Source organism: Paramormyrops kingsleyae, chromosome 20 (assembly GCF_048594095.1).
Source record: "Paramormyrops kingsleyae isolate MSU_618 chromosome 20, PKINGS_0.4, whole genome shotgun sequence".
Classification (NCBI taxonomy): domain Eukaryota; kingdom Metazoa; phylum Chordata; class Actinopteri; order Osteoglossiformes; family Mormyridae; genus Paramormyrops; species Paramormyrops kingsleyae.
The window spans coordinates 5,268,619-5,294,504 of NC_132816.1; the positions used below are offsets into that span (position 1 = coordinate 5,268,619).

General features: G+C 39.7%; 1 protein-coding gene and 1 non-coding gene across 8 annotated transcripts in view; one reads left to right on the plus strand and one right to left on the minus strand.

The window, feature by feature from the left end:
• The window catches only part of LOC111856372 (uncharacterized), a 50,638-nt gene extending 29,875 nt beyond the window's left edge, over positions 1-20,763 (minus strand). For 4 of the 7 annotated variants that reach the window (XM_023836286.2, XM_023836291.2, XM_023836285.2 and 1 more), the window contains exons 1-9: positions 19,916-20,756; positions 17,799-17,900; positions 8,958-9,101; positions 5,084-5,230; positions 4,130-4,309; positions 3,512-3,598; positions 2,989-3,080; positions 2,489-2,603; positions 2,264-2,341 (exon numbers count right to left, since the gene is read on the minus strand). In XM_023836286.2, coding sequence (XP_023692054.2) covers positions 2,264-2,341; positions 2,489-2,603; positions 2,989-3,080; positions 3,512-3,598; positions 4,130-4,309; positions 5,084-5,230; positions 8,958-9,101; positions 17,799-17,900; positions 19,916-20,374 — 1,404 coding nt within the window. In that variant the 5' untranslated portion in view covers positions 20,375-20,756. Of the gene's footprint in view, positions 1-2,263; positions 2,342-2,488; positions 2,604-2,988; positions 3,081-3,511; positions 3,599-4,129; positions 4,310-5,083; positions 5,231-8,957; positions 9,102-17,798; positions 17,901-19,915 lie in introns of all 7 variants that reach the window. The other 3 variants (XM_023836284.2, XM_023836290.2, XM_023836287.2) reach the window with 3 other exon arrangements.
• Positions 8,560-8,617, plus strand: LOC111856384 (U7 small nuclear RNA). Its single transcript, XR_002841114.1, has one exon. It is a non-coding gene; the product is annotated as a U7 small nuclear RNA (small nuclear RNA).
• Positions 20,764-25,886: the final 5,123 nt, after the last annotated feature.

The window sequence follows — 25,886 nt, forward strand, 5'->3', positions numbered from 1 at the left end:
TTTATTGCTAAGTAGAAAAATCATTTTTCCTTCCTGGATGTAATTATTTTGGACCTTGCTGGATAACCTTTTACATGCATGCTGGCTCCAGCTGATTAGCATTTGCATCAGATAAATGAAAATAAGCTGTATTTGTACAGAGAGTGCCAGTGAAAAACCCGGACAAAACAGCTTTTAATGCTTTTGTCTCTGTTTTAGCATTCAATGTATAATAAAAGGTCTCCTGTGAAAGATGTAATACATATCAAATACTGCAGCGACCAAGAGAGGTGTTCAACATCTTAACATTTTCTAAAATTTTATACTTTTCAAACAGCTCCCCTCTGCTTCGATGTCGCCACCTGGAATGCTTCTCCAACAGTTCTGAAGGAGTTTCCACAAGTTCTGGCCACAAGTTGGCTACCCAACTCATCTCAAATCATTTGTCACAACACTCCATGACCTTCCTTGACAAGATTATACTTCATAACCCTGATGTGTGCTTAGGGTCATTATTTTGATTTTCACAGCGATGATTTTATTTTTTTACACAAGTTTCATTAGGTGTCTCCAGACTTTTGACTATAACTATGTATATATACATAGTACAGTGGTACCTCAGTTCTCGAACTCATTAGAACTCAAATTTCTTAAAAGTCGAACCAACCAGTTCGAAAAAAATTTACCTAGAACTCGATCTGAATCTCAGAAGTCAAACCGTGAACGCCGACTTCAGATAACTTGTACACGCGGGGAAATGAGTCACGCGGCACGTCTCTCAGCGGGAACAAAGGGTAAAGCTTCAGACTCAGCCTGGCATTCGCTGTGATAGCATCGTGCATGTTTACACTAGCTGAATACATATATTTAGACAGTAAAAATACATTTAGACCAGGGGTCACCAACATGGTGCCCGCGGGCACCAGGATGCCCCCAAGGACCACATGAGTCGCCCGCGGACCTGTTCTAAAAATAGCACAACTCGCCAGTGAACTGCATCTAAAATTTAATTTTGTCCTGTTGCTATTCTTCTTTAGTCATATGTGCATTTATATTAAGGTTGTCAAAATTAACGGGATAACGCGGCTTAATCCATCATCATGATTAATCTGATAAAAAAAATTTAACGCAATTAACCCATCTGCAGCGCAGAATGAATCAAAATCCCTGAAATGTCTCTGTCAACCCATTTCGGGCAGTTTTGGTGCGTTCCATTTGCCCTGGTACCTCGTATTCCGAGTCGGATTCCGAGTTTTGAAGTCAGAAGTGACGACATGCGCGCTTCTGTTTCTCGGAGATCCGAGAAATATCTCGGAGCAGCAGAGGGTCCCGAGTTCAGAATCCAAGATGGCTGCGCCTTTTATCAACAGAAGGGAAAGTTGTAGTTTTATATTGTTTAAGCATTACTTCTCATTTGTGGTTCATTAAATCGGTTGCACACACTATGCCATCCAACTTATCTGTGGACGTGTTGCTATGCAGTTTTATATGTAAAGCACCGCAGGTAATGTATCAACTGATATTGCTAACAATGGCAATTAACTGGGCTAGAATAGGATTTCATGATTAGTTGGATTATTTGTCGGATTTACAGTAGTTCGGGCTAAAGTGAACGAAGATAAAGACCATTTAAACTGAGCCCAGCGGGGACGGAACAGAGACAAAGGCGCAGACGTCAAGGTATCGGGGAATACGGGGTTTAATTACAGGTAAGGCAGGCAAAACGCAGACGGACAATACAATGACCGGACTGGGGAAACAAATTGAAACGCGGACTAAATACAGAGGACTAATGACAACAACCAGAAACAGCTGATCACACGGGGATTCCACACGGGGTTAACGAGGGGGCGTGGCACATAGTTTTTTTTTTAACTTTACACATTGTTTGGATACATTTATTTTCTTACTTTAAAAATTACTGTTTTGATAAATGTGCTTAGATGTGTATAGTACAGTATATGCTTTTCTTGTTTTGTCCAGTTCATTTTGTGTTTAAATGCTTAAAAAAAAAACATATTTCAGTGTAATTTTTTGGGGCCGGGAACCAATTAATTGGTTTTCCATTATTTCTTATGGGGAAAATTCGATCAGAACTCGAAAATTTTAGGATTCGCTCTGGAGTTCTGAATGGATTAATTTTGAATTCTGAGGTACCACTGTATATATTCTTTCTTCCTGTTAACGCCACACTCATTTTAGGTTTGTCGAACAGTGACTCAGCAGATACAGGTAACATGGTGATAATGACACTTTACTTATACACAGCCTTTGCAGAACTCACCGTGATTTGACTGGCTATGTCTCTAATTTCTTTATCTCCACTGCTTCCATGGTCATTGGTCACAGAAATGCTTTTGCTCTGAGACAAACCACCAACAACAAGGAGAAAGAAAAGGTGACTCAGCAGACTTTGCCTCAACAGAGCAGTGAAAAATGATGCGATACAGCCTAAAGGCAAACGTGGCCTGTTTCAACAGAATCTACCTTTAAAATTTACAAAAAGTACCTTATTGGTAATAGCATTAATGATGTTATCTGCTAGCTGGTAAAATGAGGACACTTCCAAGGCTAGCTGAAGACTTTCATGGTAATCCTTCAGACGAGACTGGATCTCAAAAAACCTGAAACAAAGATACCGCCAGCAAGAACATTCTGAGAACAGTCAGCGCTTTATAACCAGTATTTACTTTGAATTCCTCCGCTTCTTATGATCAGTTTCTCCATCATGAATCCAAGAGATCATGACAGGATTTCATAATAAAAAAAATTAAAGTTAAATTTACTGCAACACTTAATGAAGTTTCCAAAATAAATTTTAGTGTTTCCGTGCAGAATCGGCCTGTCACAGGCGATTCCTTGGTACCACTTTAATCCAAAGAAATCTACAGATGCCCAGTATTACATTAAAGGAACTCAAGTTCCAAAGCCTCAGCCCCTCATGCGATTTCACGGCCCCTTAAGCTGGAGGCTACCTGCCCTCCCTGCTGGTGGATTCATGGTGCTTACATCTCACTGACATCCCTCCTGCTGGCAGTGATGTTCTTGCTCTCAGTTCTCCAATATTTCTCCAGTTTTGGTGCCAGATCATTCTTTTCATCCTAATCCCAAGAGAAAAATATCAATATTATGTCTCCCTTACCTGGCCTGGAAAATAATACTGTAAGCCTCCATTATTACTTTAGTATTTTACTATTTTACTGCTATAACTGTGCAACGCCATTTTATCTTTCATTACATTAATATATTCTACCACTTTAGCAGCTGCTTTCATGAAGTGAAGACGAATGGAAAAACTGATACCAACTTTATATATACAGGCTTGTTTCCAGTTTACAAACTAAAAAGTTCAATCCTTTCAGAGATCAAAATAATTTGTGAGGCCACTGCCCGAGATCAGACACATGGAGGCCACTGCTGGATCAGAGCTACAGTCACTCAGTTTACATGACAAGAAGCAAATACGACAGCTGGGACTCGGGAGATGATGAAACCTTTCCTGTTCCTTCCTTTTTTTTTAAACAACACTCACCTGTTCCAGATCCAGGATTCTTCTAGTCAGCTGGATATTGTCAGTGTTTTCCCTGCAAGTATCTGCCAGGGTTTGCTGCTCTTCCTGCTGATGAAAATAAAACTGATGTTTTTATAGGTCTCTAGCTGAATGAATTGGGAATGTACATTTTTATCGGTGCCGTTGTGATTCGAAATACCCTCGGCGTAGGATGGAAAGTAAAGAAAAGTACGAGATCCAGATTCCAAAGCATGCTAAAGAAGTAAAAAGTAAAAGGTCCAATATTCCCCTTTGCTATTACCCCAAGTTTGTAACTAAGATATATTATATATGTACATTTACAAATGGGAGAGTCTACATGGATAAAAGCAGTAAAACAATTTTGCTTCAGGTCACAAATATCACAATGCAGAAAGACTTTTATAAGGTATTTGGTATATGTCTGAGAACATTAAAAGTATCTTAAAGGTATTTGGTATATGTCTGAGAACATTAAAAGTATCTTAAAGGTATTTGGTATATGTCTGAGAACATTAAAAGTATCTTAAAGGTATTTGGTATATGTCTGAGAACATTAAAAGTATCTTATATAAACCCAGGTGGACAGGCCACATGCTGTCAAGAGGGCATGTGGGTCACCTTCTCCTTTATCCAGACCTCCATGTTGTTCACTTTTCTGTTGGCCTGATGCAGGTTAAATGGCACGGCCTGCTTGGTGGCCACCTGCTTCAGGGCGTGCCAGTGATCTCGGAGCTGACCAAGCTGCTTCTTCACCACGTCGGCGTTGGGGTTCTGCTCACACACAAGCTGCTCCCCCATCTATAAACAGCAGGTTACGGCCCACGGGAGAAAAGCATGGAAAAGAGATCTCAGATCTGATCGAAGCGGGGAGTTCAGACAGATTGAGAACATCCCTTCCCGAGCCTCATCGGGCATTTTAATAGTCAAACTAGAAAAGGCTGAGGGTTACAACAGGGAAAGGAGCAAATTCAGCAAGAGTGATTTATTCACAAATAAAACATATTCAAATAGAGAGAAGTTCAATGTTTCTGATGTTGTATCAGACAATAAAAATGTTAAAACATTTGTACTGATTCATGCTTCTCTACTGAAAGGGATTAATATATTTATATGTAAAAAAAAGATAAGTACCTCATCAGCATTAATTCACCTTATTATAAGACAATAACAGGAATGAATGTTGCACAAGAACTGGGTCCAGATCCAAGTGCAGGGAGGAAAAAGTTGTCAGCATGAAAGTGTGGGTCATTCCAAGAGTTTATTAGGTAGAAAACCAACAAAACAAGAGGCTTCAAACACAGGGACTGGGAAATACATTTACCACAGAGCAGCACAGAACCACAGACTGAACTGAACTGCATACTTTTAGTAGACATCTGCTTAACATTCAGTGGCGGTGGAACAGAGACACGTGAAACAGGCAATCGTTAATTCACTGATGACACCAACCTCGGTGCTCTACAGTAGCAGGCTGGCGTTTTCTAAAATATCTAGTTTGTCATTAATCCATTAACCTCTAGTTGTATGAACAGAACTACAGCACCTGTGCTGCACAGAGTACACAAAGCTCACCTGATTGAGTTGTATGAGTGTATTCTCAAAGTCCTTGAGATCTCTCTGCAGGGTCTGGGATGCCTCTTCCCAGTCCTGAAGAGAGGCCCAGCAGGTGTTATAACCATCTTTCAAATCCTGCAGCTTCCCATCGATCCACTGCTCGGCCTGTAAATGAGGGGAAGCCCAATGAGAGGCAGCTACTAACTGACTGAATCAATCAAATCATTCATTAGGAAGCACTGCTTCACCTTGCACCCCTGCTGAAAAAGAAGGGTCCACAAATGAGAGAAACTTCCAAACTTACTAGCAAAGGTAATGTGTTAAAGATACATACTGTATATTCTCAGTGATCTAACATAACTATTTTGTAGTTAATTTAAGCTAAATCAGTCTGGTATGTTATAGTGTATCAGTGTCAATGACAAATCGCCAGCACTTGAGAAACAGTACAGCTTACTTTCAGGCAACTCCAATCATCCTCCCTGACTTTCACCCCCCCAGCCCAAAATGTCATGTGCTTTTGGAAAACCTGTGTTACTGACTTCACACTGTACTCAAAGTACTCAGTTTTTCCAGCCACAGATACACAAGACCATTGTGAGTTTCCTCTAAGTTTTAAACAGAACGCTACAAACTTTTATTTTATTTGAGGTAAAATATCATGCGTTTCAGTGTTTGTGTGTTCACACTCTGAAAACAATTCATCAGCTAAACAAATTTTAACTATGTGTATAACAATAAAACACTTCAGACAAACAGATCAGGAACAGTGAGAGATATTAAACGTTGCTAGGTAATTTGGTCCTGAAAGGCTATAACCTAATCTAGCCAGTCACAATCAGTATTACACTGCAGTTACACAGTGTAAAACTTAAATACAAATTATTAAAAACAAATTATCTGGCAACTATTCTTCATTTTCCAGTAACGTGTTATGTGCAACTGAAGGAACTAAGTCTGTTTATGCTAAGTGCAGTGTGCCTGTTGCCTTAGTGGCCTGCTTACGGCCAGAGCCTCACTCCCGAAACACTGAGCCAGCAAGACCTCAGGGAAAAGATGTGTTTATGTGGGACACGCTCAATACATTGACTTTCATCTGACTGCAAGCGGCAGAACTTAATTGCATCATTTAAAAGGAAAACTTTATTAACTGCATGGTTATCTGAATATAATCCACAACAAAGTTAAATGAACAATTTAACATTATGAAAAGACCAGCGATTCGGGGGCGGGGGGAGCAAAGAGAAGGAACTAAGCAACAAATTGAAAAAGGTCCATTTCCAATATCTGAGGACGGTTACTTTCACTCTGTCTTGGCTTGATTTCTTCCGTCTGGCCTATACTTACAAAAATGAGATTAAATTAAATATCAAATTATTAAATATTGTAAATAAACGGGAATCCAACCATTGACATTTAGTTTTTGTTAATAAAGCAACAAATTAACATTTTGAAAAAGCTTTTTTCTTTCTGAATCCAAATTCAAAATGTTAATGTGAACAATGGTTACATGGAAAGATGGATAGACTTTGTACTAAAAAAAATGTTTTCAATATGGTCTGAATAAATTCTTGTATAAACTTGAAAATGACAGAAAATAATTACTCAAAAACATATCCAGTCATCAACAACCCTGTACTGAAAGATGTATGGATGGACATATTCAATCATTTGGATTTCCATAATCCATCTCATCACAACACAAAGTACAATGCCTGCCATTTCCTCTGAAATACTCAACTGCTTGTTTTTGCTGCTTCTCATTGAAGCAAAAATGCAATCAAGCCCTCAAAACAATCAAGTTAAATAGACTAGCTATAATTATTTTAAGTTTACATAATTGGCACCAAAATCTTGTCAGTAAACTTTTGAAATTAAAAGTGACACATCGCATCAGATGTAGCGTAAAACATGTAAAATTCTCCAAAATAATACAAAGGTTTGGGCTCCATAAAGTATGACTCAGCACAGTGTCACCCTAAGCAGATTGTCACATGGAGCGCAGCCTTACACCCTCAATTTTCACTGGGGGACGTAGAAATTCACCATGGAACCTATCAATAAAACGCCTTAAAGCTTTAGCATAAAACAGCCACGGACTGAAGGAGATGGTACATTGTCTTTGTTGTGTTTTGTAAGTTGTTATTAAGCTGGTCATGCTGCTCTGCTAACATTTTTTTCATTCTAGAAATGTTTACTGAACGTTATGATTAAGGTGTGGAAACTTCCCATACCCTAAGCAGAACGCCAAGCATCGGATGGAGTGTTGTGTAAAGCATTCCTTAGGTGCTCAGAACAGCACCCCATGACTACAACCACTACTACAACTAAGACTAATAACATAAAAACGAACAAAAGGCATGGTAGGGCAGTGGGTAACACTGTTGCCTTACACATTAAAGGTTTTGGGCTCACTGATGGATGTTGTGTTCAAATCATACACATACAGGGCATTTATGAGATAGAATTTTATTATAAAACAATACTTTTCAGCATTAATTGCATTAAATGCAATTTTAGGTAGTAATCATCATGCTGACATTGACAGAGCCTTTGTTCCATTGACCTAACAGCAAGAACCTTCTCTGCCAACTTTGAGAAGACTTTCACATAACGTTAGCTAAAGTTCTGCAAACATTCCCTGTGAGCTGGTAGGCATGTAGCCTTTTGCTATACCCCTTACTACCGATAAGTATTTGCTCCTATACAATTCCCCCACATGAGGGAGATGAGCAACACCCATTCCAGCCTGCAACTATCCGTCCTAAACACACTGAGAAAGGACCTTGTGCTATCTCTCAGCGTCAGCACCACCACAAAACAGCGCTAGCTTTGTACCGCTAAGGCTGATTTCCACAGGCCAAAGGCATGAAGCAACAGAGCCAAACAATGATCTCATCTCCGAATAATTGTTCCTCTTGTAGCCATTCCCCTTACCACCCACACCCCGAGCCCGTTAGCACGCCAGTGCTGACAAAAACACCGTTGTGTTCCCCAGGGTCAAAGGGACACAGGCCTGTTTCCCCACATTACTGTTATTCTTGAGTGAGTTCCACATCCGTCACCATCTCTACCAGACCGGCTCCCCGCTTCATGGTGTCAGACACTTCAAGGTGCATGTGAAGCATAACGACTCATCACCAAGGGCCCGCCGGCCTGTTCTGCTTCACCCGAAACTCTGAGGTTAGGCCTCGTCCTGCTCATCCTCTCACAACTGTAAATAATTATTTCTGACTGCCAAGAAAACGGCGTAACAGCCATGGAGGTTCTGCCAGCTACATGCAGAAAATTAATACTCATCTTTCATTACAAGTTCAGCTTTACTGCTCAATTACAGAGTTCTAAAGCATTCGTGAAGTTTCACAGATGTTCAAATACATATACTATTTAGTAAATGGACTAAAGGAATTATCTAGAAAACACAATAACAAAAACCAATAGAACTACTCTTGTGCATGTCATATTATATATATATAATATGAGAAGCATATATATATTTTTTTTTGCTTTTTAGTGTTTGTCCAGAAGGTTTTCCCTGTGGGGAAAACCCCTTTGTTTGTGGGCAGTGGTGGCTTAATGGTTAGGGAAGTGCACTTGTACTTGAAAGATTGCTGGTTCGAATCCCTAACCAGCAAGGTACTGCCCCCAATCACTGCTCCCCGGGCGCTGAATTAGCTGCCCCCTGCTATGTCATATATGGGTTAAATGCAGAGGACACATTCCATTGCTGTGGTGTGTTAACACTGATCATCAAATATAATAATATTACCATATTCTATTTAAAATCAAACATTCTGAATCTACGTTCATTGACTAAAAACTAGATGAACCTTTGACTGTATTTGCCATGCAAACAAAAAAAGTATATGCCATGAAAAATGGTTATCCATACCTGCAGAACCTCTCTGTTGAAGAAGGTGTTACGCTGAGTGATGGAACAATCATTCTGCATAAGGCCCACTCCTGTATTACTGCAGACAGAGTCATTCTTGTTCTCGAGCTGTCTGGTGGGAGATCGACTTCTCAGCAAAAGTCCCTGTCCGAAGATCAACACAGAAAAAAAAATTAACAATTGGTATTTCCTTCTACGCAAATGTACACATACTGAATGTGTATTATTACATTTCATATCACCAGCAAAATTATATTAAAAGTTAAATTCAAGGAAAGGTAAATTACAGTAGTGATGGCACTGTTGCTTCAAACCTCCGGGGTTAAGGGTTTAAATCCCACCACAATAAGAGGTTGGAAGATAGAAGATTAGAGGATTAAGCAGTTGGGCCCAGTTTACAAGATAAGTTCACTTTTGATTCCCATTCCGCTCTCTAGAAGCAAGGCAACAAGCCAGTGGCCATAGAGAAGAGAACAAACCACCTCAACCTTTTGAACCTCAAGGCTCATCTGAATCTGGTCACAGAAAATGAACACCTTAACAAATCTGTTCTGAACTTATTTACAGTATGTCTCAGCAGGCAATGGTTACTAAACAAATTATGTAATAGTAGCAATAATAGCAGTTATTCGTCTATTATTTTTATTAACAAAATAATAATAATACTAAAAAATGAGATTATGCTTTATTTGCCATTTGCACAAGTGCATCAGAATGCTTCTTTTCACATATCCCTTCTTGCTCTCCTTTGAGACATATACACAGGGATATGAGTGCAGGGTCAGCCATTTATCTAGGGCCTTGCACAAGGGCCCAGTGGAAACGTGACTATTCTTCTGAGGACAGGACTTGAACCAGTGACTTTCGGATCATAGGCACAGAGGTCTAGCCCACTGAGACACAGTCCCATTAAATCCCCTATTACATTCTGATAATTATTTCTATAATAGTAAAATACATAAAACAAAATCTTTAATACTATGGAGTCAGGAAGGCCTATTATTCAGAGCAGCAACACCATATTAATACAAAAAGAACAATGACGTTAAACAAGACTTTGCACAGCTGAAAGAGATTCTGAGCCGCTTCCAGTTCATTCCACTTCATTTACTTTATGAGAACCATTGAAAACCTCAATTCAGGTATCTGGTGAAGGGAAAAAGGAAAAAAACAAGAAGAGACAACTGAGTTACTGAGGTTCCAGTTTCTGGAGTTGCCTTTGAAATACAGTGGAACCAACTACAGTATGTCAGTTAGAATAGACTTTACTAATCCCCATGGGGAAAATATCGTTGCACCATCTTGCCCTACATTCAGGTGAGAGGAAGCTTGGGCTTCACAGTGAAGGGGGCGCCACTGCTCAGCATCCAGGGAGCTGGGGGTTAAGGGCCTTGCTGACGGGCTCACAGACATGGAACTATTCTGCTGAGGCTGGGGCTCAAACTAGCGACCTATTGATCACAGAGACAAAGGCTCAGCCTGCTGAGCGACTCGGCACTCCCACGGCAGAGGAGTCAAAAACTGGACCACTGTTCTGGGATAATTTAGCAGGATAACTCTGGGTCACACATGTCCAGAAAACAAACCCTTTTAGCTGACCTGTCTCATCTCTCTGAAAACAGGAACATCATTTTTACATCATTTACATTTTAGTACTTTCACTTCTTCACTTTGCGAACAGGCACTACTGCTGACCCTTAGTAACAGAAAAAGTCACCCAGAATCACTGAAGACTTAACTAAAACAAAGTAAGCAACGCAGCAGAGTTTTAGGAGATGTAGCTCCACGCTGAATGTTCATTTGGCCACACTTTGCATTACATAAACCGGAATCATTATGAGAACCTGGGAGTGCGAGGATCATTAATACTGTAACTCTGCAGTCTGTCTTTATTCATTCAAGCAAGGTAACAGTAGTATGTCGGAAAGTGACAGTTTCAACAGAGCTCAACAAAGGCGCCATCTTAGTGTTTCTCTTAGTTTGACTCAGAGTGGTTACTTTTGGCCTGAGAGATCTGGATTCAGTTCTTGAGTTGTAAAATACCACTCAACATTCATTTATACACATATTTTGGTGTACTAGTCGATTTAGCTTAATTTACAACTAAGTGAAAACTCAATATGCTAGTTTGTACAAGTACTTGAAATACTTATAAAAGGTCAAGTTGGCAGTATATGATTCCCTAGGTTATGTCAGTGGCTCCCTAAGTGGGGGTTGCGAGGCACCAGTGGGTGGGGGGGGGGGATTGCAAGATGATTTCCAGCATATGTGAAAAAAACTTTAAAACATTAAAAATAGTGATGGGAATTGACAGAGACCTCCCAATTCAATATTACGTTGATATTTGTTTGCCAATTCAATATGTACCGCAAAATTGTAATCACATTGGAGAGAGTACATGATAAGACCAAAGACTGTCTGTCAGCACCGTTATACCAAACTTCAATATGTTGCTGAAAACAGAACCACATGCTCAATAATTTGAGAGGAAATCATCTGAGCGTATGTATGACCAGAGCAACACAGAACCCGCCTCTGTACGTTAGTCTCCCTGTGGCATCTAAGATGTTTTTCCCCAGGGAATTCAGTACAGATTTGCAATCATACTTGGTATTAGAGAACAAGAAATGTAATTCATTATGACTGTTGTGATTTTATATTTTAAATTTAACTTAATTTTGACAATGTGCAAATAAGCATGTATGAGGTTTTGTTATTCAGACGCATCAACAAATGCATTGCCTTTGATTTACAACAGTTTCTGTGTTTGTATTTACAGTTTTACTAATAACTAATTTCAAAACTATTTTCAAGGTTTGTACCGAATTGTGAATTTTGAGTAGGTAAGCTGAAACTACATTTTGAAAAGAAAAGGTTAGCACCTTTTTCTCAGTTTATCACACTGTTCACAAAACAAAAGTTTAATGTCCATGAACAAAAAAACTAAATCTAAATCCTATTTGGCAAATGGCTCTAAGATCAGAAGCCAGACAACCATTCCCCGTGAAATGGCACTAACTGAATGGTTTGATTAAGTCGGTTGTAATTGGTATCAAGTTTCCGTGCTAATTTGGGCCGAAGCGAGAACCCCGGCGATCTCTTCTGCGCATTAATGCAGATATGCGACTATAATCAATAGTAGAGAACTATTGTACATGTTTATTTTAGTATGTAAATGAGCGTCTCTTAGATTATGTTATTCAGACATGACGAAACTGTTATTTTGAGGATCGTGGGCTGAAACGTTTGGGAACCCATGGGTTACGTCATGTACATCGATCATTAAAACTCTGATAATGATTACAAGGTCATGCCAAAATGCAGACATTCTAATATAACTGCTTGTTTATTTCACTGCTGGTTTTCATAATTGCTCAGCATGGGGCAGCACTACATTCTTACGATGCTGTTAGTCAATATACTGTACCTCTACTAGTCTACAGTGCATGTGTGCAGGTAACATTATCAAACATGTCTAGCTTTGAATATGAGTTGTACTCTTAATGAAAAAATCAGGCTGCACTAATGTTCATTTAGATACTGGAATTGTTCTGCTAGCATTGTATTTCCGCAGCTCCAACATAGCCTAGCTGTGGACAGTATTTCGGATAACCTCGCTGAAATTTTCCTTGTATCGTTGTCTTGTCTTCACTATTCCTGTCCTGCTGGGAGTTCAAATTTCTGTAGGCTGTTCTTCTGAATCTCGACAAACAGCATTGCTGATGATTTCTTTTCATTTTAAAACATAATTAACTCACGGAGCTCGCATTAGTGCACAAAAAGAATCCACAAATGGAATTCCAAGTTATGCACGGTTCCAGACTGGCCACTTATTTGCCCGTTTTGTTTTGCCGTGTTTTGATTGGCTATTTCACTTGCATTTGTTTGGAACATTAACAGGGCCCTGGACAGAGAAAAGCTAAAACTGCAATAAAAGGCAACAAAATAAAAATACACAACACGATAAAATATTGTTCTGTGTCTAACAACTACTCAAGACCAGAAATAATTCTTAAAATTACGTAAAATGCAGGTGGGAAATGTCACTATAGTCTTGGCAGCTGCCTGACGAATGTTAAATAGGACAGGACATGTGTGAGGAAACTGAATCAAGACGGACATGTGGTTTCCAAAACCTCAGCATGAAATGCTCCTTTGTTTGACACTGTCACAAATTTGAAACATTTATTTAATGCATTCTGCGGTTATTATGTATATAAATGTTTCAAACCCTGATTTTTATTACACAACATTTTCAATCACACAAGACAGGGGAGAAGGTCAGAGGAAGATCAGTAATAACTTACTTGGCTTCAGATTCTGTAATGAGAAAGTTACAGTTTGAAGTTCATAATGATTGGCACAATCACAGTATTTGCAGGCAATATTGTTCATTTCTGCTGAAAATCTGGTGCACAGAATGTACAAAGCCCTATTTTCTGGGAACTCTGGCATTCTGATGTAAAAAAGAAAAATAAATATTAAAAAAATATTTAATAGTGATCTAAAGTTAAATAAAACACATGCACGTGTGGGAAAATGAGCAATAGACTTCTGATGAAGTCGTTGCTGACTAAGGTCCTTGTTAAACTAAGTGGATAAGGAACCGAGTGGAAGACTGTGGCTTGTTGCTTGCCTACTGCCAACTCATACTAAGGACTTATGTCATTGTGGGAGGGGCCTCATCCTGGAACAGATGAGAGAACAGAGAGGAGTGCTGGCGCTCTAGTGCGGCCTGTGCTCTGCTTTGCAGGCAGAGAGCTGGTCTCAGACACAGGTCATGGGTCTTCCAACTGCCCTGCTAGAAATGGGAGTATTAAAGCAAGTCAGGAGACAAATGGCTGCAGGGGAATCGGCCCTCCCAGAAAGGCACGGCGATCATGCACCAAAGGGGAGAACAAGTAACCAAAAACATAAAGCTGGAGCAAAACATAATGACAGGAACACAGAACCCACCACAGCCACACAGGAACCTGAGTGATGATGGCAGATTCCTAGGAGCTTAGTGACAAAATAATCACATTCATAAACACATAGATGTAAGGTACCTTCATATATTTTCACTGAATCACTTTACTGCACTATGCATAGCCTTATGTTTAGAGTGTTACCTATTTAGTGACTGTTTTCTGATATGAGGAGGATGATTCTTTTACTGTCTGCTTGTAATTTTTTATCAAGCCACACTGACATAATCTGAACACCCACCTTAAGTTAAGAAATCTACCATCACACTGGGATTGGGATTCATTAGCATAAACATAACACAACTTGGCTGCTTTATTTTATAACCGGATTATCATACTCTTTTATCTATGTTAATATGGACACATTAAACGGCAAAATTTCTCAGAATGTTCCATTCTTTGCATTAAATTTAGTTTTGTCATTCATGGATACAGAGTACCACAAAAAGTATGTACTATTATCATGTATCAGTATAATTGAAAGAAGCACAACATGTGCATCTGCACTGAGATGCCTGAAAGAGAGCATGGTAAATACCGAAAAGTCAGCGTTCTCAGTTGGGAAAAGAAGTGCCCCAATTCGATATTCAGATCAGTATCGGCACCGATCCACACCTATCAGACAGATGGGGTATCAGCCGTATGTGACCCATCCACGTCCGATATTTACTTATTTAGTTTTCGGCAGTCCATAAAAAGATAGCTCCTATATCTTGTTAAATCAATTTGTGCAATCAATCGCACGACAGCTCATTCACGTTTTAGATGCGTATTTTGCAGCATTCAAGCTGGACGCTAACGCATTGAGAAGGTGTGAGCGCAGTGACCTCCGTCTGCTGTGACGTCATGCGCATACGTTATGCTTTTACCAGCAACTTGTAGCACGCCGATTTGTAATATTTGTAAAAAAAAAAAATTTGAGAGGTGGAAGCAGCGTTTAGCGGAAAATCCCACTAAACAAATTGCACGTAATTGTGCAAGACAGCGCGTGTAATATGAAAAAGGCAATGGATGATTTTGGAGTCGTTATAGCTTGGGCTGTTTTGCGTACTCACTACAGCTTGTGATACGTGAGGGGCTGCTATCGCTATGAAGTGACGCTGTTGCCAGTGGGAGAAAAAATGTGGGATATTTTAAGCATTAGCTACCTGCGTATCCTTGTTGGAAGATATTCAGATTGAACTGCAAATGCCTCATAAACAAACAAAAAAAACATAATAATAATATATAAAGTATAAATATGCATATAATATTTATACATTTATTATATTAAAATAAAACGAGCTTTTGTGAATCTCTATCGGTATAGGCAGAAAAAATGTGGGTCCGTAGTTACTAATGTGGTTGGTCATCCAGCTCTAAAGTTGCTGTGTCTTTTAGCTGGTGGAAAGGCCAGACCTACAACTATCACCTTCTAGGGAGAGAAGGCTAAATCTATGCTAACAAGTTGTTAATAGCGCATTTATGCTATCGAGGAGAGAGACGTGCAGTTGCTGCTCCACAAAAATGCCGTCAGCTAATTGTAATCTTCCTTAGATAACAAGGAGGGAAGCTATCCAGAAATGTACTGTATACTTAATTGTTCTTCTTGTACAGTGTTTGATTCATTAGTATAACAGGCCTTTTGGTGCTGTATAAGTAAACACCCATCTATCTTCCAACCACTTACAGGGTCATGGGTTTGAAGTATATCCCAAGGCACAGGGGAATACCCTGAATGAGGTTCCTATCCCTTACATAGCTCACACATGCACACATAATCATGGGAAACAGGAGCTGCCAATTTTCCTAAAATACACGTCTTTCGATTGCAGGAGGAAACTGGAGAACCCATAGGGAACCTTTGCAACATGGGGAGAACATGGAGGCTCCCACACACAGCAGGGACAGCATTTAAATCCTGAACCGGGATTTTCCGCTAAACGCTGCTTCCACCTCTCAAAACTTTGTTTTTATAAAGATTGCAAATCGCTGTGCTACTAGCGCAGAATACTTCCGGCTCGTCACCTCCTCTTATCTGATTCTTACGCTATATTCATGAGTATTGAAGACATACACAGAACACACTTTTTAACACATATATACACACATATACATACATATACAGTACTGTATATACGCGCTGGTGTATAAAAATATAAAACCTGGCTTAGTTCAGTTATATATATTTATGCCATATTCCAGTCTACATTTTACTGTCTTATGTTTTATTAGTCTAGAATACATTTTATTTATTTTGCACTATGACCAAGAGAAACATAATTTCATGTCACTGTATGACTCATGCATCATTGAGCACAGACGACAATAAAAAATACACTTTAATATTGTAAACGTTTTTGTTATATTAAAATTATAGGTGGTTAAGTATTTTAACACCAAAATAGTATGAAAACTACACCCCTGTTTTTTCTAGTGTGACTGTTCGAGACATGAAATAATTGTTCCTTCTGGCTTGGCACTCACAAGCATGACATCACTTCCTAAATTCCAAGAGACCATTATCATATGTGCAACTGAATTCAGGCTGTTTTGCATATGATTCATAGCGCGATATACAGTAGATTTCTGCCTCAGGGGAAATAGAGAAAGAGTCTTGAATCTCTTGTGGGATCGTGAAGACAAAAATTTAATGAACTGAACCAGTTGCCCAAACATGATAACTTCGTGCATTATTTGGGTTTTCGTAAACAGTCTGTTTTTGCATTTGGCGCTAATGTAATTTCCTAAACATGAACAATGCATTTATTGTGTAGCAACATAAACTTCCCATGTAAGTAAGAGTCAAGTAATTCAAGTAGTGGATACATTTAAACTGTGGCAGTAACTGATAAGATGTCTTAATAGTGGAAGATATAATTGTGATTTCCCAGGATTTCTGATTAAACTGCATTGCTGGGATTTAGACCAACAAATTGGTCACCAGATGGGGCAGATTTTTTTAATCCACCCTGTTACCTACTGTAAGCAAATCTCGCATGCCGATACATAGTGCTCGGTATGCGCGAGCGCACACACACACACCCACAGGTTTGTAATGATATCTTTGTGGCGACTCTCCATTCATTTCTGTGGGGAAAACTGTAATCCCAACATGACGACCTTAACCCTAAGCAATCATACAAAATACGAGACGTTTGGCATTTTTAGTTTTTTGATTGCATTTCCAGATCTTTGTGGGGACCTGAAACACACACGCACACACACACACACACACAAATTCAATCGCAAACGTCATACCAAACCAACATTCAATGAGACACAAATTACCTCATGTGGCAATAACAGTTTTATATTATAGCATGCCAAGATCCGCTAATACCCTATAATATTCCGCAGTAAGCATTACTTTTAAAAAGTACTTTATTACTTCACTGTTTAGCTAACACATTTCTGCAAAGGGACTCACAGTTTTATGCATTTATATAGCTGGATATTTACCCATTTACAATAAGTACTTGGCAGCTAGTAACTTAAACATCTTTAACCACTGCACCATCTGCTGGCTGATTTATTATATTAAATTGTATAAAATAAATGATCTGTACTTGGGTGCAGTTTTAGGACTGTTATTTTAAGACGAAACCTAAAAAGACCTAATGCTATCAAATAGTTTTGCACCCATTTTTTCAGCAAACATGCAAACTACAATAAAACAAAAATTTACTGCATTCTATATTCCCTGTGCATTTTAACTTTCAAAATCTGTATATAATGTAACACATTTGTCCTTGCCAAAGCAGTTGATTATATTTCACTTGTTAGAGGAATAGGCTACACAATAATGCTTAAAATGATACCTATAGCATAAGTAATTACCATAAATATTTCAGAATGATGTTAATGTTTATTTTGAAAAATTGTAAATGAATACCTGATCGGTGGATGTTATTCTAACACCAAGACATTGTAATCCACTGACAGGTGGACTCTGACTCTTCTCTGGCTCTGAATCGGCATTCTTCCTAAGGAGACCCTGCAATATTAAACAAGGTATATAAATATTTGTTTTATAGAGAAAACTATATGCATTGATCTAGACATGCATATTTCAGTTTTGTTAGGTACGCTACAAAATGCAAGTTGGCATTCCTGTGAGGTCTGGTGCTGGTGGAAATGACATCCTCCGTGACATGAACCCAAAGTACTGTAGATAATGTTACACAGCTTCATTCTGAGAGTGCCTCATTCTTCAGAGCAGACAGCTGCACACAATGTTTAACTCTAGTAGCTTTGGGGAGCAACAGGATAGCTTGTGAAGAATTAACCCTAGGACATCCAACCTGATGTAATGCCCTGGCAGTCTCAACAGCCAATGAGTATACATAGAGAACAAAATATGAAAATGATGTCATCCTTCGTGGTGACAATTTAAAGACTGTAGTAATTCCCAAAATCCATAACGCATGCCTACTGCTGTTCCAGGGTCCTACTACTTCTCATAACATAACATAAAAATAACATACATTTTTCACATAGATTGGATGGTATCTAAAAATATAGCAAATTAATCTGTTTTACACAGTCACACAAAATATCATTACTCTGTTTTCAGCTTTTGCAATATATTATTGTTATTATTATTTTTATTGTTGTTGTTGTTATTGTTGTTTGTTGCTATTGTTGTTGTTGCTGTTATTATTGTTGTTGTTGCTGTTGTTGTTATTGCTGTTATTGTTGTTGTTGCTGTTCGTATTGTTCTTGTTATTCTGTTTCACTGTGTCAGCCATCTGGTTAACATGTTATGGAAGTTATAGAAGATTTCGCCTTTGAAAGTTATCAGCAGAAATAAATAAATTAGAAGTGAAATTTTACTCTGAACAATACACAATACTAAGAAAAGGTGTTAGGCAATCAAAGAAAATGTTTAAAGATTTTTGTATGGGTAGTAGGTGTATATTTGTTCAGGAAAAAAAAACTATTTACCATTAGAAGACATGCAGATGAACAGTAACATAATAAAAATTAACAAAAATTTCTTCTGTTCTGCAAAAAGTTTCTGGTATCTTGTTGGATAGTGAGATGAACACCGCTTCACATCACAGCCTTTCCATGTATTTGTTAAATTTCTCCACTGGCTCACTTCATTATTTAATTTACTTTGTCAAATGACTCATTGAGATGTTCTGAACATGGGCTGGTAAAACTATATAAGTTTATTGGATGCTTTCTGCAAATACTAGAGTGAAGTTTTAAAATGGCTTACTTAAAACTATTTGAGAGACATAAAATCATATTTTTACACCAACGTGAGGATCTTTTAAACAATCATTTCCTTTGACTGCCTAAGACTTTTGCACAGTACTGTGTATGTGCAAGCAGATGGTTGCCACAACACAGCCGGCATGTTTCGGGAGCGTGTCAGTAGGAAACGGCGGCAGAGCCGCTCTTCATGTGAAAGTGATTAAAGGCCGGGCTCTCACCGGAGAACGTCCTGTTTACGTTTAGCCATTCTTACTAGAGATCATTTAAAAGAAATAACAAATTAATTGGCTCCATGTGCGTTGCCCGTTCGGATGCGTCAAGACGTCAGCCACGTAAAGCTGTGCTACCTGGGAACTGGGCAGGAGCGAGCGGCGTTTTGAAAAGAAAACCATTTTCCTCAGCTTGTTTCCTTCTGCTTCCAGTCATTGTTTCCATAAGACATCACTCGGCGAGCAGGACGCCAGTGTACAGGGAATACCACGTTACGCCATCCAAAAGGTATCTTTTTGCCTTTGTATATCATTCATCTCTGTGGTCAGTGTAAGTGCGCAGGAAGCACAAGGAAAGCAGAGGCCTCATCATTAAATAAAATGCAATCATGTACAGGGCTTAGTAAAGTTTGCAGTTGTCATTATTGCAAACTGAAAAAAAAAATCAACTTACATGAGGCTTCTTTTACGCAACAACAAAAACCTGTTAATTGTAACGTCCGTTTTGTTAATACATGCATAATGTCAATGAGATATGGTATTAAACAAAAATATTAATGATTGATATAGGTCGTACCTTAAAGGGGGGATCTGATCTATTCTCACAGCTGGCCTCTGTGATCTTGGGTAAGAGGCTGCAGACTCCCTCGTAGCTGTCCTCAGGGCCGGAGGTCTCTGCTGTAGGACACTGCTTGGACTGGACGTCCGCATCCCCAGTGGGTTTAGTGCTCCCAGAGATGTGTATCTTCTTGATGGACCGTGATGCACTGCTTTGTGGTAGCGCTCCACTGCTGAGGCCATCATCTGTGGGCACCTCCTCCTGCACGCTCTCCTCCTCAGCCACCTGGGCGACGTGCACCTGAGGACAGTCGGTGCCAAAGGACACCTGGTCGGTGCTGGTCCCTGCCTTACAGGTGTCCAGCACCCGGCTTGGTAAGAAGGCGGCCATCAAATCGGGGCATTTGGGTGCGGTGGGGACAGACAGCCTGGTCCCGATCGTGAAAGGCTGAATTTTCCTCACCACACTCTCTGACATGGCTGAGTCGCAGGTTCCTAACGACAGGAGTCAATAAACTTCAGTGCAGAAATAACCACCAAAAAGGGTCTTCTCTCTCCCTGACATGAGAGAGGATGAAAGAGCAATGAAAAGAAGCAGCTGTCTGAGTCGAACGTGATGGAGACCCAGTTTTCCAGGTAGTTTTGTCCAATTTCAGAATGCTGAGGATGCAGGGCTGGCTGACCACACCCCTCACTGCCCCACACACGTAGACGTGGGCCCAGATGGGGTGGCACAAGCAAATGACGCAAGGAACAGGCACGCCACACACTCCTCCCCAGCAACTGAGTCGCCACTAATTTGCCTCTATCCAGGCTGATAAGCAGGGAGTGAAGCGAGAGGAGAGCGGCCGTCGGGCTGTCTGGGAGGACAGGAAGAGAGAGAGAGAGAGAGAGAGAGAGAGGGAGGGAGAGAGAGAGAGGGAGGGAGAGAGCAGATTTTCGTTAAAAACAGCAGTGAAGTCACCAGTTCCTGTCAGAGCATGTGCAGAAAGGACTGGTATAACAAAAGGGCTTTAAAGTTCACATGTCAAAGGATCTCCGCAAATTAGGGTGGCTGCTCAGATAAGGAGGTGACCGAGAAGCAAACGCAAACCAGACCAATCGTCTGCGAGTGCAGCCTGGGAATGAGGTAATGCCTTAAGCATCAACAACGCAACCTACCCCCGAACCACAGCTCCGTTTTACAGTCCTGTTTTTTTTTTTTACTTTCTTTTTTCAGTCGTAAAAGACGACATACAAGTACACCGTCAAAAGAAACACAGCTCAGTTGGAAATGCTGTAAAAAAAAAAGCTTAAAATGATGCAGGATAAGGGGGGTAGGGTGGGTAAAAAAGACTTGAAGAGTGTTTAAAACTGTTTAAGTGATTTGCAGCAGGGAAATAGTCCTACTTTTTGTGCTGTTTTTACAAAAAGTTGACAAAAGTGGTTCAAAGCATGTTTTACATGCACAGAAATTTAGAGAAACATACACTAGCATACAGCAACTCAGACGCTAAGAGCCTGTGAATGATTTGAACCAGGTGCCCCCTAAACACATGCTAAAGACGTTAAATATTTGCTTCATTCACCCCTGGTGTACGTTCACATCCGCACAGGCTTCAAGAAGCTACATTTCACTGACACAGACAACAAGCCATGACTGCAATCAGTCCAGAAGAACATCTCTAGGAACAACTGCAGCCCCCTCGCACCCTATAATGTAAGGCTAAGGGAGGTGCTTCATTTACCCCATTAATCAATTCCTGAATAAATATTCATGAAAATGGGGAGGGGGGTCATAGATGCATTATAATTCCCAGTAACAGGATCTACTTACAGTAAATGTGTATCTGAGCAGCTCAGTTTAATAATCTGGACTCTTACTGACATACTGTACTGAAGTCCAGTATTTATTGTCAAATAGTCAAATATTAGAAAATCATTAAACTTTTAGGAATGCAATTAAAGTTTTATACCAATACTCAAATCTGCAGTGCACTGTTTTTATACACTGATGTGGACTGCACCACTGTCGATCTGTTGGTAATGATTTATTTCTTATGAATGCATTTAACAGGTGCCAGTTCTGGCACTGCATTCTGGAGAGTGTTCATGCAGTGCACCTACTACTTTTTTGGACACCGAGCCGCCAAGCATGTCCTTTCTAGGTCATACTGATTCTCCTCACAAATTTATACCAGATATTCAGCGCTGCTTTGAAGTACGCCATCAAAACAAGGTTCCCATGTGTCACTCACGCCATATTCCAGTCTGAACCAAACATTTGTGCATAAAAATGCTACTAATTACTTCCACAAGATTCCACAATCTATGTGTACTGAGATTAATCTCATGCCGTGTTCCTGTGTAATGAATAATAGCCTTTTTGTTGAAAACATGCAGTGCTGGAAAGACATAAATAGAGTTTATGTCTATAGAGTTTAGTAGAGACGGTAAAATTTGTCAGGCGAAGGCAATCATTATCTCCACAAACTGTCTCCTCAAAGTTTCTATAAAATAAGTTATTACTATTGTTTTTACTTGGTGTTGGGATAGAGTTGGTAATTTGTGTTTCTGAAGACTTTAAAGGGTTTTTTGTACTGTCTTTTTTCATTATTGCTGCTGTTTTCTCAAAGAATTTCCTCATTGTGGGATTAATAAAATCTAATCTAATCTAATCTATAACTGATGATATTCAGGGAACTCAAAATGAACATTAACTTCATTATAAGGAAAAAACTAATGTGTATAGAGCTGTACAACTGCAGTTTTATTTTTTTTATAATAATCAGTACTTTAATGATCAGTCCATATGCCTCCCTCATCTCGCTCTTTGTAGAGTAAGCTGTCCACGAAGGGCAGCCTCCTGTGATTACAGGCACACAGGCTTAGCCCGCTGAGCCACACTCTGCCCCACAATTTGCAGATTTTCAATCAGATTTTATTTCTTTATTAGAATGTGGCTTAATAAATGTTAATGTAATTTTGCATATCATATGCAGAATGGATTCAAAAAGCTCACATCACAAGCAAACAAGTACATCACTGTATATTAAGAAATCTGTATGAACCTAAATTAGGTAAATGAGGAGAATCTGAGAGTGACATGTTTGTGTAAGCACTAATGTTACACTCTCGCCAAAGCTCAGATTCCCTTCTTATTAGCTCACCCATTTGTGTGTATCTTTAGACTGAAAAATAGAGAGCATGTTTTGTTTTTTCTGGAACTTGAAACTTTGCTTCAGCCTGAAGAGACCTGAGTGGATATCGTTCATATTTCAGTCTTTCTGTCTCTGTCCTCCCCACCTTCAAATTGCACGAACATGTGATTTTCAGGTTAGTGTAAGAACTGAATAATACACAACGTGATTTACTGTGAGCAAACAAAGTGCTGAAAGTAAATTAGGCTCATAAACTCTGCCTGTATCAATACTGATCTTGCACATCTGGGTTATTTCGTCTTGAGACTAGCGAAGGGCTTTGTGAAAATGCCTAACCCCTGTTACTTTGCTCTTTACTTTATAATGCAACATTGGCTGTCATCTTGACATCCTGAAAACAGTTGCTCAAATAAAGCATTTTTGTCAACCGTCCACGTATTTTGCTTCTAAGCAAAACAACCCAATATTCGAACGTGGAATAACGTAAAACGGGTGTCGTAATAAATAGCACCATGAACAGCACATTTGCAAAAGCATATTTATGCTGTCAAGTTCTCATACTTGAATGATCTTTCCCTGTTTATACTCGACACAGAATAAGGCTGTACATTACTGGTTCCAAAAGGCTCACCCGTACAGCACTGTAAAATCTGCAAGGTAGGATCAAGCAGAGGAGGCTGAGGGGTCGGAAACAGAGGGTAATGTAATCATCTCCCGCCTTTGGCGAAATTTCGCACCTGCATTCCCAGAAATTCTTCTTATCTCTGTGAGAAAAAATGAGAGTCATGAAGAACCTATGATGTCATTCACCGTACTGGCTGGGTTGCCAGTTCCAGGTAAGAGATGCACCTGTGAAAATGACAAAGGACCACTTGAACTGTGATCACCTACCAGCTGCACAGAATGCTTACTTCACTGATTCTTTTTGCTTCTGATTCTTCTTTTGCGCTAATGGTGCTTGTCCACTGCTATCACTTCGCATAGTTACTTGCATAAAATAACAATCACATTCTTGTACCGACATTGTGACATCTTTGGCTGCGACCGACATTGTGACATCTTTGGCTGCGACCGCAACAGTTTTCTGCACTTTATTTTATGGACAGTAAGTCTTCCAATGATTTCACTGAGGCAGACAATTGCGAGAGGGATCAGATATGAGGGATGATGTGAGTGTTCCAACTTCTGCATTAAACAAATCTTACACTTCAAATGTGCATCCGTAAACTGCATCATACAAGAAAAATATAGTCATTTTTACAGAAATCTGGAAATCACAATAGAATTCTTTAACCATACACAAAACACACATTTTGACACAATGGAATTAATTCATTCACATACTGTACAGACACCACACTGGCTGAATAGCACAATAGAAAATGTGTTCCCCCCTTCCCCTAATGTGTGTAATTTAATTATTATTTTTGCTCCTATGTTAAGCATATAATGTGTTATAATTACACTTTAAAGAATATATCCTTAGATTAAAAAAGTAGAAGCCTGTAATACAGATATCCATATGTCAAGACAGGGACTATGGTTATTTATCTTGTGTTGCCGTGTAATCATTTGCTAATTTATTTTACACTTCACTTGACACTTATTTTCATAAATATACATATGTATTTGTAAGGTGTATGCATTTTTATTATTACTACTATTATTATTATTATTATTATTATTATTATTATGTTATTTTTCCCCACCTTTCCCAGTACTGTCTGATTTTTGTCCTGTTCCTGTAATTGTATTATTGGATGTCTGATGTTCTTGTTGTTTGCACCTTAATTTTAAAAAAAAAGGCTATCCACAAAAATGACCTTTTGTACTGCAGTCCAACAAGCCTGAAGTGTAATATAAGAAATAAGAGCAGCATGGATTTCAATGTTTAGAATTTTTGAGAATGGGGTGGTTTATAAAGGCGGCAATTTAAAAAAGTTAAAGTAGAAATAAACTGCAAAACAAGTACCTTTAATGGGGTGGGAAGAAAGACGGCATTCTCCGCGGCACGCATGAGTAATTAAAAACATTACATCACACACCTGAAATGTGCCTCCCCCCGTTTCCAAGCTGGACGGCAGTTTCGTGGTAAAATCAACAACATGGAGAAATCTGGATTTATCATATGCTGGTTCTGGCTGCAGTGCAAGCTTTTGGATTCGTTGACATGGCAACTTCACCGGAGAGCAGTCAAAACCTTTTGTTTCTGATAGAGAGATAGTGAGAATGTTTAAATGTAAGGTGGGGGGGGGGGGGGGGGGGGAGGGGGGGTGGCCGCGATGACTCCTTGGGCAGCACGGTGACCTCACACCTCCAGGGTTGTGGGTCTGAATTGTGCCCCAGCTCTAAGCATGCAGAGTCCCTGTTTTCATGTAGGTTTCCTCTCCAGCTCCCTTCTGTAGCCCACTGAGGGGACTTGGGGTCGCTGAATTGCCCATAGTGTGTAAGTGTGTGCCCTGTGACAGCCTAGTATCCCTGCCTCATGCCTGTGTTTCCTGGCATAGGCTCCAGCTTCTCCCTGACCCTGTACCAGGTACGCAGCCACAGCAGGTGGATGGATGGATATCAAATGGAAATTAGAAGGAGTGACAGAGTAAATAATACAAACCCGTATCAGCTAGCTGCAAACTACTGTACTGGCTTACCCGCTACAGCAGGGGTCGGCAACCCTGATCCTGGAGTGTTGGTATCCAGCAGGTTTTCTATCCTACCTGGTCTCTGCTGAACCTCACCTGATCTCAGGCAGATAGTGTCTCATCAGGTAGGATAGGAAACCCACTGGATACCGGCACTCCAGTATCAGGGCTGCCTACCGCTGCTCTGTGACATTGACAGAAGCTTTGAACA